This window comes from Branchiostoma belcheri, unplaced genomic scaffold (assembly GCF_001625305.1).
Source record: "Branchiostoma belcheri isolate BF01 breed outbred unplaced genomic scaffold, Haploidv18h27 scaffold29, whole genome shotgun sequence".
In the NCBI taxonomy this organism is placed as follows: domain Eukaryota; kingdom Metazoa; phylum Chordata; class Leptocardii; order Amphioxiformes; family Branchiostomatidae; genus Branchiostoma; species Branchiostoma belcheri.
The window spans coordinates 1,070,641-1,083,115 of NW_017803898.1; the positions used below are offsets into that span (position 1 = coordinate 1,070,641).

At 43.0% G+C, this 12,475-nt stretch overlaps 1 protein-coding gene across 15 annotated transcripts in view; it reads right to left on the bottom strand.

Annotated features, from left to right (window-relative positions):
* Positions 1-12,475, bottom strand: part of LOC109473002 (pumilio homolog 2-like) — a 31,123-nt gene that overhangs the window by 5,496 nt on the left and 13,152 nt on the right. For 5 of the 15 annotated variants that reach the window (XM_019772870.1, XM_019772872.1, XM_019772880.1 and 2 more), the window contains 16 exons: positions 11,791-11,969; positions 11,330-11,450; positions 10,829-10,999; positions 9,968-10,064; positions 9,429-9,524; positions 8,770-8,936; positions 8,019-8,118; positions 7,334-7,504; positions 6,074-6,346; positions 5,044-5,316; positions 4,195-4,351; positions 3,859-3,891; positions 3,414-3,548; positions 2,443-2,511; positions 1,551-1,809; positions 12-161 (listed from right to left, as the gene is read on the bottom strand). In XM_019772870.1, coding sequence (XP_019628429.1) covers positions 12-161; positions 1,551-1,809; positions 2,443-2,511; positions 3,414-3,548; positions 3,859-3,891; positions 4,195-4,351; positions 5,044-5,316; positions 6,074-6,346; positions 7,334-7,504; positions 8,019-8,118; positions 8,770-8,936; positions 9,429-9,524; positions 9,968-10,064; positions 10,829-10,999; positions 11,330-11,450; positions 11,791-11,969 — 2,451 coding nt within the window. Of the gene's footprint in view, positions 1-11; positions 290-1,550; positions 1,810-2,442; positions 2,512-3,413; positions 3,549-3,858; positions 3,892-4,194; positions 4,352-5,043; positions 5,317-6,073; positions 6,347-7,333; positions 7,505-8,018; positions 8,119-8,769; positions 8,937-9,428; positions 9,525-9,967; positions 10,065-10,828; positions 11,000-11,329; positions 11,451-11,790; positions 11,970-12,475 lie in introns of those variants that run through there. The other 10 variants (XM_019772885.1, XM_019772877.1, XM_019772875.1 and 7 more) reach the window with 10 other exon arrangements.

The following is a 12,475-nucleotide window of genomic DNA, read 5'->3' on the forward strand; positions in this document are numbered from 1 at the left end:
AAACTGCGTACCTGTCCGCGGAAGGCGTCTATGATGAACTGCAGCTCGGAGGGGTCGACACACTCGATGCACTTCTGCACCACGTGGTTCCCGTTCTGGTCCTTCACACATTTCAGGACGTGGCCGTCCAGTTCTTTCACCAGCTCCACCTGGTAGGAGAACTAAACATGGGTTAGGATAGCTGGGAACAAAGGTTTGGGGTTCTAATCCTCCCTGGTAGGAGAACTAAACATGGGTTAGGAGAGCTGGTAACAAAGGTTTGGGGTTCTAATCCTCCCTGGTAGGAGAACTTAGCCTGGGTACCATCCTACTTGTATGCCGGGGCTCCCACACTCGCTTCCCTAAGAAGTAGTCTGGAAACGCTTGTATCTATTTGGCTTGGTGATGATATCACATAATGAGGTAGGCCACATGGGGAGGGCTGGGCGGAGCCTCTTCCACTAGTAGATGACCCATCAGTACAAAGTCCACATGGCCATGTGCTGTTTTGGTAAGGGCAAAAAAGTTGCTGCTTATGTATGACAAGTACAGCCACAAATTTACCTTGAGTACAACAATTTCTTGTAGTTTTCTTTAAGCAAGATGTTCTTTGTGGCTCTGTTACTTCAAATGTTAGCAAAATCATGACAACAGTGTCTCTCAATGGCTACTACACTCCATCCAAGATAAATAAACAACTCCTTCCTTGGTCAGTGATACCTGCTGAGCAGGCAGGAGATAAGCATCACCACATACTGAGAAGGACGTTAGGCTAATGAACAAGACAGGAGGGACCAATCAGCACACTCGGGCAAAATCTGACCGAGCCAGACTGTTCAGATCTAACCATTTCCAGACTACTTCTTAGGGAAGCGAGTGTGGGAGCCCCGGTATACAAGTAGGATGGTACCCAGGCTAAGGAGAACTAAACATGGGTTAGGATAGCTGGCAACAAGGATCTGGGTTCAAATCCCGTCTAAAGATGTCCTTATGGTTGTGTCTAAAAGGTTCTGGGTTCGAATCTTAGGCAGGATCATACGTTTTTCCCTTGCACTTCAAAACAATATCAGACCTTTTTCCGTCTTTCAAATTATCTATTCCATTCTGTGATACCTTTACACATTAGACCACACTGATTCAGTGTGTGTTTGTTTTGACTTCTGGGTTAATTTGAAGCTGCTCAGATGCTGTTTATCAGCAATGATGTTCAGTTCACTACTCTCATGCAACAGCAAATAATAATCATAGCAGCATCACTTGAATTTTTTAAAGAATGTCTACTAATTTCTATATGTGAACCCTGAACTGTTGAGCTTATATTTGCACAGTATTATATCTGAGTCTTCTCTATGCTAGCTGACTATTTCTATATAAAACAAGACTTAAAAACATCCATGTCTAAACAAAACATGTTAATACCTTTAGATCAGGTGGGATACACTCCAGAGCCTTCTGTCATTAGCATTTTTAATAATTTTCTAACAGTTCTATTGTACAGGTTTAAAGATCAAAAGGCCCTTTTTAATGTTGAGAAGATATCATCCTTGTCTAAACAACTTATAGCTTAATACCTTTAGATCAGGTGGGATACACTCCAGAGCCTTCTGTATAACCCGGCAGCCGTACATCTGTAGCGCCAGCGGCAGCACGTGTCCACGGATCTTCTGTGCCAGCGCGTTCTTCTGCTCCGGGGTTCCGAACTCGAAGAACTTCTGGATGACGTAGTTGCCGAAGACGTCGGTCATGAGCTGGTACGCGGCGCTCAGGATCTCGTTAAACACCATCTGCTTCTCCGCAGGCGTGGCGCGCTCCAACTTCTGCTGGATGAACCTGCGAGGGAACATAACAGGACGAAAAATTTAAAACTTTACTTTTACTGGGTGCAAAGTGAAAATGTTTTATTATACCTGAAATATCAAGCTAACATGTAAAATTTAAGGCATACCAGTATTTCTGTTCCTGACTTTTAAATCCAAACAGATATTCTACATTTCTTCAAAATTGAGAGTGGCCTGTGTTTTCATTCTCTGCCCATAAGTCCATACATTTCAAGAAATCATGAAAGAAATGGACAAAGGGGACACTCCAGCTATAAGTGTTTATATAGGTGTACTGTATTTGGATTTTGTTGTGTTCTGACTGCTACCAACCTCAAGTATAAAAAGTCTATACTTCCTAAAGTCTTGGTGAAACAGGTAAAACTTAGCCTGGGTGCCATCCTACTTGTATGCAGGGGCCCTGGCATAGATATAGGATGGCTCCTAGGATAGATAAAATTTGTCTGGTCCAGGTAATTTTCAATGTATGCAGAAAAAAAGTGTTCCTTCCATCGACTGAAATCTCTTGAACAGGGTTGTCTCATTCTTTGCCTCTAAAGCACATACAGTTCAGGAAAACATGAATGAAATGACAATACTGAAAAGGGAATCTCTCTCTTTCTCTTTCCAGGTGTCCGGCTCTTACCTTGATCCGTGCTGGTCCTGTGAGAACTCCACCACGTGATTGGCCAGGTCCCTCAGCTGCAAGCTTGATCTGTAGGGGGTGGGAGGGCAACGGAACATCAACATCTTTCATCCACCTCCTTCTCTCCAGAGACACAAGGGAACTTTTCATTCAACCACTTCCACGAAAAAATTAAATTTTAAGCGACTTTTTTCCTTTCGGTGCGATAAATAAATGAGATTGCACCATGAAAGACGAAAAGTGGCGATAAAATTTGTTTCTCCGAAAATTTTGGGTGAGCTGTGTTCCGTTGCCCTCTGGTTCAAAGGCCAGCAGTGGTGGGGAGACTATTATGGGCTGTTGCAGACTATCATGGGTTGTAGCAGACTATTATGGGCTGTAGCATGCTGTACCATTTTGCACCTTTCATGCCCTCTGATGTCTTTTCAAAGTACAAGTCCATTTTTGACTGAATTTAAATTGCAAATTCATGCTCACAACCCATCTTGCAGCAACGTTCTTCATTAAGTAACAACTTTGCAACAATAAAAAGGAATACCTCCAAATCATTGTTATGCTTACCGCTGTTCTGCTCACAACATGCCTTCTTGCCAATGGGGTGCATTCTGGGCTATTCAACTCCTGACTCTTTATATTTACCTTGATGTTCAACTTGTCTACATCCAAGTACAATATGCACTACAAGATACCCTTGCAGAACAAGCATGTTCACAAGAACATACTGTGCCTGAGAAAAACCCTTTTTTTCATTTGGTTGTGTGCTTCAGACAATTTTCAATCTTTTCCAATACAATGCTTGAAATCTTAAGACCAAATGTCATCCTTAAATACAATCTTACACAAGACATTGTGCTTAAGCGCTATGCACAACACAATAAAGGTTTTGCGCAGGCGCAGTACATTCTGCCAACATGCTCCCAGTACAGGCTGTACAAGGGAAACTGTGACCACACATGCGCAGCGTAGCGTACCTGGAGCCGTGCTGGTCCTGTGAGAACTCGACGATGTGATTGGCCAGGTCGCGCAGCTGCAGATTCGGGAAGCGGTTGTTACGGAAGTCTTCCAGCAGCCGGCTGCGACCGGACGGGGCCTTGTCCAGAGGACTCCTGAAAATCACGAAAACAATTCTTGTAAACATAATGAAACTAACCAAGAAGACTTCTGATAGCACACTCAAAAACACTCTTGTAAACAGCAAGAAAAACTACAGGAGAGGAATTTGAACTGCAAAATTGTGACCAACTGAGAGGCTAAACAAGGGCTATTAAACTTTATGAGATTCGGTGTATGCATACAAAGTTAAGATGTAATCCTATGTCTTTTATGTACTTCTTTTCTCTCCTGGAAGACTAGTTGCCACTTAGTTACATGTAGAGGTTGAACTTAACGTAATGATTAAACAAGATAAGAACCCACCTGTTCCATGGGGGTCCCTGCTCAGAGTTTGTCCTGCACAGAACAGAGAGGGTGGAAAAAGCATTAAAATTTTATACCATAACTATATGATTGCATTTAGATTTGGACTAACTACACTACTGATGCCAATGTTACAACTTTTAATTATCAGATAACCTTTATTGTACATACGTGAACAGATGAAAAGGTATATAGATGTTTGTAGTACATACAGAACTATATACTAATCTAACTACATTAGCTCTAGAACAACTCTAATACGTAGGTTCAGCTTCTTCTCGTTTCTTTGTGACGATAAAGCTATCAGTAATACATATAAAACCTATCCCAGCCCACCTGTATCTCGACGTCATGCTGCGTGTAGGGAAGAGCGAGCTCCCGGAGCCGAACAGTCCGTTGGATGCGGAGGAGGTGTTCCTGTACCGTGCCTCTGCCCCGGGCGCGGCCGAGACGACGCGCCCGCCGGTCGACAGCGCACCTGGGATGGTGTAGTCTGTGTCAGACCGGGGGTGACGGCGGGGTTTAGTATCGGTTAGTCTCAAACTCACACAACACCAACAAACACCAAACAATGTTAGATATACACCACAAACAAGAGCATAATTTTAATAGTGTTCAAGGTAGAACACACAAAAGTTAACAAATTTAGGATGTAACAAATGTTTTTACAATCCAAACACTAAAAATGTTGAAGTCTGCATGTTGAAGTCAATACAAAAATTCACAAACCCTTACATATTCATGCTTTAAATGTTTATCTTTTGTTAGATTCAAAATAAACAATATCATTAATTGATAGTTCAATATCTTCTGATTTAAAGCGTGCACACCTTTCCCAACACAAACATATCTATCATAACATACAGCAGGTAATACAAGTCCATCATAATTTTTGTACACCAAATCAACTTGCACAACAGATGGCTGTTAAAGGCATCCAATGCAATTTCAGAGGAGGAAAAATTGAAATATCCTGAATATATACAAGGCATTATCTTTATGATATATGACACACACTGCTTCACATTAGCACATTTCAATCAGTACTTCATACTTTGAGTATTCGAAACTGCAGAAACAAGCTCCAAGATGAGTCCTTTATTTTCTGGGTGGTACCCTATAACTACACTGGATGCCTTTAATATCAAACAAAGCAAATACACCATCAGCACAAGAGAAACCTACCATTGGGAGAAGTGCTGTACGGGTCATACCCTCCCAGGTTGATGCTGGTGGAAGAACCAGACAGGGATGGGGGCGGGGTGAGCGAGTGTCCGCTCTGACTGGGCAGGGGCATGCCCACCGGCCCAGGGGACGGCGAAACCCCTCCCAGACCCCAGCCGAGGCTCCCCATGGGGGGCACACTCTGACGTTTGTAGTCGATGCTCCCTGTCAGGGAGTCACGCCGCTGGGAGGAACTGCTGTTGTTGCTGCCGATCCCGGGAGAGAGCAGGCTTCCTATTGGCAGAGAAGTGGGAAATTTAAATTCCTTTCTTGTCTGGGACCAATCACAAAGGTTCATACAATTAGCAGCTTTGTTTTCTCCTCAGATAACGTGCAAGAATGATATAAAAAATTTAAAAACATGTAATAGATTTGAAACACTTAACACCAATCTTATCTTGAAAGTTCATCCGTGTTGGTAGAAGTCATTATGAAGCAAGTTTAGACTGTAATTTCCAATTTCTTCATTCCTTGACAAAACCCGAAATTGTCCAGTCTAAAAATTGGGTTACTCCAAATTCTCGTACTGGAAAGAACATTTTCAACTTGCTTCATAATACTTAATGCTAACGGAGATCCAAAAAACAAAACAAACAAACGTTTACCTGAGAAGCTGCCTGACCCTATTGTCCCCACACTAGACCCGATAGGACCCATGCCACTATTACTGAACCCCAGGCCTGAGTTCATGGGATTGAAGCCGGTGTTCTACATAATACTTAACACTAACAGAGATCTAAAACAAACAAACAAACAAACAAGCTCTTACCTGAGAAGCTGCCCGACCCTATTGTCCCAACACTAGACCCAATAGGTCCCATGCCACCATTACTGAACCCCAGCCCAGAGTTCATAGGATTAAACCATAATACTTAACACTAACAGAGATCTAAAACAAACAAGTGCTTTTGAAAAAAGCTGACATTTCGGCTGACAAAGGTTTTACTGCCGTTATTGAGGTAGAAGTTGTAAAAAAGCAATAATCTCTCACCTGAGAAGCTGCCTGACCCTATTGTCCCCACACTAGACCCGATAGGTCCCATGCCTCCGTTACTGAACCCCAGGCCAGAGTTCATCGGGTTGAAGCCGGTGTTCTGCTGGGTAGCGGGGGTGCCGTTGTAGAGAGTGTTGGCAGGCTGCTGACTCTGTTGTTGTTGCTGTTGTTGGGCCTGTTGTTGTTGTTGTTGTGCCTGCTGCTGCTGTTGTTGTTGCTGGGTACCCAGGAGGCGGAGGCCGTTAGCGGCACCCAGACCGTTCGCCGCACCTTAGGACAAGATAACATGAATTTTAGCCAAAATATATTCACATAGAACGTCATATTCTTCTCTTTCAAATTCAGAATGAACATAACAGATTTCAGACTTCCTGCAAAGTATATGATTCTTAGCTTCCTGAATTCCCTCATGTCAACTTCTAATTCTTGCTGGCTACTGGCAGATTTTTATAAACCTTTCACCGACCAGTTATTCCGCCTGCCAATCTTCCCACCCACATGCTGGGACCTACTCTGTCCAAGTTCTTCAACAATCTTTTACATCATTTTGAAGTGAAAAGATTAAAAGGTATACGGACAGCAATCCACCCTTACATGTGTTTGAAGGTTGAGCTGGAGTTCTGAATCAACTCCAAGGTGCTCATATTTTGGTCCAGATGGTTGAAGAAAGCCCAAGCTTGGAGGTTGAACTCTAGCCTCTACCAAGCTTAGCAGCAAGTGTACTCTCCTGTGGACCAACTCCCCAGGCATGTTATCTGTCTGTCTGGCCAATTTCTACACTTTCCAGCTACTTCCCAAAGCCTGGTAGAGGCTACTCGAACTTGACTCTCTATTTGGCCAATTTCTACACTTTCCAGCCACTTCTGAAGCCTGGTACAAACATGTACATGTAAAACCTTACTCACCCGGCTGTGCAGTGTTGAGCAGGAGCGGTCCAGGCATTACCAGGCGTACAGGAGCCCCCACATTCAACGTCTAACATTCTCTCTTACAACCTTCCTGGTATATTATCTGTTTATTTGATGGTCAATTTCTACTCTTTCCGGCCACTTCTAAAGAAGCCTGATAGGAGCTAGTAAATGTTGAATCTGTCTATTTAGTGGCTAATTTCTACACTTTCCGTCCATTTCTGAAGCCTGGCACAGACTAGACTAACTCCCCTGGCATGTTATCTGTTTATTTGGTGGCCAATTTCTACACTTTCCGGGCACTTCTAAAGCCTGGTACAAACATGTACATGTTGCTACTCAGACTCACCTGGCTGTGCAGTGTTAAGCAGGAGAGGGCCTGGCGGCACCAGGCGTACCGGAGCCCCCACGGCGCGGGCGCTGCCCATGACCAGCTGTCCTGACTGGTCGTAGTACGCAGCCGGCGCCAGGACCTGGTAACCAGCTCCCAGCAGGCCGGGGGACACGCCCGGGTGGGTGGCTGGGGGAGAGAAATGATGGGTTAGTTTTAGGAGGTTGTAATTTCTACACTGAAATGGTCAAATTCTCCTGGAAATAGTCTTCTTCTGTGGTAGATTTGGTTGCCAAATGGTAGATTTTGCATTGTATCATTTGTATCTGCAGTTGCAAAGGAATTTCTGCTAGGCAATTCAATTGAGATACAATGCCTCTGCTAATATTTTCTTTTACCTTAACTCTCCTGCTTTCATACTTTTGAGCCCCATTACAGGGTTTATTAGCAGATTGTGCATGTGTTAGTGTTAGCAACAAGTGATTAGAGAATGAGAGAGAGATTTCAGTACTGTAAAAATATTAAATAAATCAACCAATCAGGGACCCTCACTAGGCAGAAGTTTTCAAAATTAACCAATCAGGGAGCCTCATGAGTAAAATTAAAAGTATCAACCAATCAGCTGCCTCAGAGGTAAATTCAATTTAAAAATCAGCCAATCAGAGAGTCAGATTTAAAAAATCAACCAATCAGCATGTCTCACCAGGCAGAGCCTGCTGCAGGGCCTGTTGCTGCTGCTGCGGGGTCATGGCCTCTTGACCCTGCTGCTGAGGGGTCATAGGTCGCCCCTGGTTCCCACGCACCTGAAACAGGCAAACATTTCTTACTTATATGTCCCTTATACAACAATGAAAGAGCCAGGATGTACTCTCATATGGAAATCGCTATCCACTAAGTATTATGCTTTGTTTTTGACTTACCATTTCAGTATATTCAGTACTGTTTGTATGTTATACTAAACCCCCGTGGCCACCCTAGAAGGAAATGGTACGACAACGTACGGGAGGACCTCCACCACCTGAACTTAGATAAAATCAACCCACAGGACAGAGACAAGTGGCGTGCTGCCATCAAGCCCCAGATGTATTGTGCAAGCACGTCTAACCCTCGGAAGACAGGGAACAACAGACGATAAACCAGACAGTGAGTGAGTGAGTGAGTTCAGTTATTCTTTATAAGTTCAGGGAGTTTTCCTAGAAAAGTTAAGTATGAGGGAGCAAATTTCCATTAATCAGATGCTTTTGACGATGTGGTTTGAGGTTTCATGCGATTGACAAATTGGAAATTTATAACTTATAAGAGGGAGCTCGCTGATTGCATGAGGGAGCTGTGCCCTTATCCCCCTGTTCAGAAAAACCCTGAAGTTAATATAATCTGCTTTTAATTCTGTATGCTGCACACAGCCTGTCCGTGGTGGTGCTGCTAATAAGGTGATGAATGAAGTTGAAGCTCACCATCTGTGGGTTGATGGGCTGTCCGGGCTGTTGTCCTGCAGCCTGCTGTTGCTGCTGTGCCTGCTGTTGTTGTTGGATGAGTCCGGAGGTGGCTGCAGTGGCAGGGTACACGCCCCACGGGTGCAGGTTGTACGCTGCATACTGGGGAGGGACCACTGCAGGCGCTCCTGGGGTTCAAAAGGGTTTGAAATGAACATGACTATGATTATCACGTGCACAAAGTTTCATACAACAGTTAAAGGCTTGGTAGATGACAATGGGCTTTCATTAACATTTTTTAAAAACTTGTTCAGAGGTGGACAAAGAAAACACTGGTTCGTGGCAGTACCTTTGTGAAAAAAAACCTCAACTAAATACACACATGAACTGGTATATGAAATAATCTAAAAAAAATCTGATATCACACGATCAATTATGTGACTTTTTTCTCTAGATGTTGATGAAAACATGTTACTGTATGTCTCTCATAAGGATAGATATCCTCACTAGCAGTCAGGTCATCAGACCCATGATTAAATCATTGAGACATCTCGCCCTATCACTGTAGCTGTTTTGAAATATTTCATCTGAAAAACATCTGACTAATCCAAACTCCTGGTGTCTTTTACCATCTAGAAGAGGTTGCAGTAGCAGAGGTTGCAGTTAGAGGTATTACGTACCTGCGAGTGTTGCAGCAGCCAGCCCTGCTGCATAAGGGTCCTGTACAGGAGCTGCACTGATGATGTAGGGGTTCGGGGCAAACACTGTCGGGAGCCCTGGACAACAAAAAAGAAAAACGAAAATAACCAAACAAGCAATACAAACTTTAACATGTCGTTTCCAATTCTCTTATTCTATTTCCTGTTCCTCCCTAAAAATACAAACTCAAATGTGCAACAGAGGAAATACAGTATGTTTTCCTTCTGTATCTGTATACACATCGGCGTAACACACCAGCTTCACGGGCACGCGGCACGCCAAACAACTGTTACACCTAACCCTTGAACATCTAACTCTTAACATTGTTCAAAGCTATCTAATGGTTGCCCCTACTGTATTTGGTGGCAATGAGTTCCACTCTACAGCTCTAGAAAAAAAGAGTTCTAGTTCTAGGAAAAACAAGTTTTTAAACACCTCAATCCTTGGTTAATAACTCTTGTACTTAATAATTTAATTACTGTTTCTTGTTGCAAACATTAAAAAAAAACGTATGACATACCTAGCTGCTGTTGTTGCTGAGCTGCTGCCAGGGCGTACTGCTGCTGCTGCGCTGCCGTCAGCTGCTGGATCGTCAGCGGCTGCTGGCGGAACAGCTGCTGTCATTCAAGAATGTCACCTTCATTTAGTAAAGTCAAGGTCACACAGCACAGGGCACACCGGTTAGTGGGGAGGGGGGCGGGACGGCCCATTATAGTCAGAGGGGTGCAGGGTGATATCAGGAAAACTAGCAACACTGGTCATTTACAAACATGAATAGTTGCAAATTTCAATTTTATTATGATTATTATAACTGTTATTACAGCTTTGTGCTTAGGCAAGAGAGTTTGCAATAAAGTAGAATATATGGAATATATAATATTCAAAATATTTGATGCTTAAAGGTCCAATTTTTCTGCTACGTTTTGACTTCACATTGACCAGTGTTACTAATTCTACCCAGAATCATGCAGTAGATATAGAGAAAGCAAGTGCAGTATTATATAGGTATAGGTGGACTATGGGTGCAAGTTAGAGTAGGGGAAAAAAAATGCATGCAGGAGTTTATTTTTCTTGCACCAAAAAAATTGGCAAACTACAGGGTGATGAATAAAAAAAATGGAAATATTTCACGTTTTTCTGTAATTTTCATTTGAAACATTTCAACATTAGAGGAAAGAGTGTATTCAAATCTGTATCTGTATTGGTACAGCCTGTATAACACACTAGCTAAAACACTTTAAACATTAGAAAAAAAAAATTTAGAAACTAGCTGCCAATAACCAAATATGATTTCTTCATTTCACACCCTGTATTCTAATACAGTAACCGATTTTTAGATGCAAGAAAAAAGCGAGCGCCAAATTCCGCAGTAGAGTGGTACCTGTTGCTGGTCGTACGCCACAAAGTTTCCGGGACTCTCCATATTTGGGCCCATCTGACCCGAGTAGTCGAACTGCAGGGGGTCAACGGTCACTGGCTCCAGCGGGTCAAGGGTCAGGTTACCCGTCTGCTCGTTCAGTTCGTCCATCATGGGGCGTGTCGTCTGCATGACCTGTGGGGTCAAATTACTTCTTCAGCCACCAAACACAGAATTTTAATTTGTTGCCTTGAAATTAGAGTTGAAACATATAGGTATAAAAGCTGGAAGTTCTGCTGCAGTACCATAAAAAGCTGCTAGAAGGCTAATCGAACTTCAGTGTTGACGTCACACTTCAAAGAAGCCATGTGACAAGCCTCACTGGGTCAGTCTACTGAGGAAGACCAGAGTTACTGGTCGAAAGCTTTTAAGTGAGGGAACTTTTTGTGTTGGATCTAAAGTTTTAACTCTAAACATGTAACTACCATCTGTCTTTCCCTGATCGTAGCAATTGTTTATACTAACCTGGTTATGTTGGTTAGGTATGTTGGTAGGCATGCTGCGAGGGATGAACTCAGCTGCCTGTGAAATGTGCACTTTGTTCTCCTCACTGGTGGGCGACGCCTGACGACTTCCGGGGGTACGGCTGGGGAAAAACAAGAAGTTTTATTTCAATTCAACTGTAACTTGAATATATACAAAGAAGTACTCTAGGAAATTGTTACCCAAGCAAATGGACACATTATGAGAACTGTGAGATGTTTCAAGTAGCATCCAAGTTGAATATCAAAACTTTCCTACCTGAACCCCTTGTCATCCTTGACTGTTCCAGGGTTGCCCGGTTCCCCTGACACATATATTAGCATAGAAACTCAAAAGAAGTTCCAGGGTTGTCCCGAGCCTTTTCGATGATTTTACCAGATTGGAGTCATTCATATACAGACTGTATATTGACATATTGACAGTAACTTCACAAAGTCCCTTACCTGAACCCCTTGTCATCCTTGACCGCCCCGTTGACCGTGCCAGGGTTGCCCTGAGCCTGCTCGACGCTCTCCTTGTCGTGCTTGTCCCCCTTCCCGTCTCCGTCCTCCGCTACCTTGTCCTTCTTTCCTGCCTTCGTTCCGTCCACGTCATTCGCCATACTGCCGTCTCCACCTGTCTCCTGTGGGGAAAAATAACCAACATTTAATACATCTTTTCCAGGAACTTTTTAAAGGGATTGTTAAAGATTGGATAGTGATTTGGAAGAATCGGTTTCTTTCTTTCAGGAGGAAAACTGCAGGTAGACAGGTTTTCACATGTAACCTTTGTCCAAACTGTCTTTAAAAAAGCAGGAAAACAGCAAGTAGGTAGCAAGTCTCTTTTTAGCTGGACAAATGTACTGTATTCCCCTCCCCTACATAAAATGGTATCTACAAGTACAACCAAACTTTCCAACCTAAATACTCCCTACAAGAGGTTAAGGTTAATCAAGGTCAAGTTATTACACACAAATCTTACCTTTAGCCTGCTAAATTCATTTTTTCCTGCCATCTGTATTTCTAATGTATTCTTGTGTTTTTACCTTGAAATGTCTGAGAACTATGGATAAAACTTACACTCCTTACAAGTAAAAAAGGTCAAACTATAAATTTGTGGATACTTACAAATCCGACCTTTAGCCTGCTG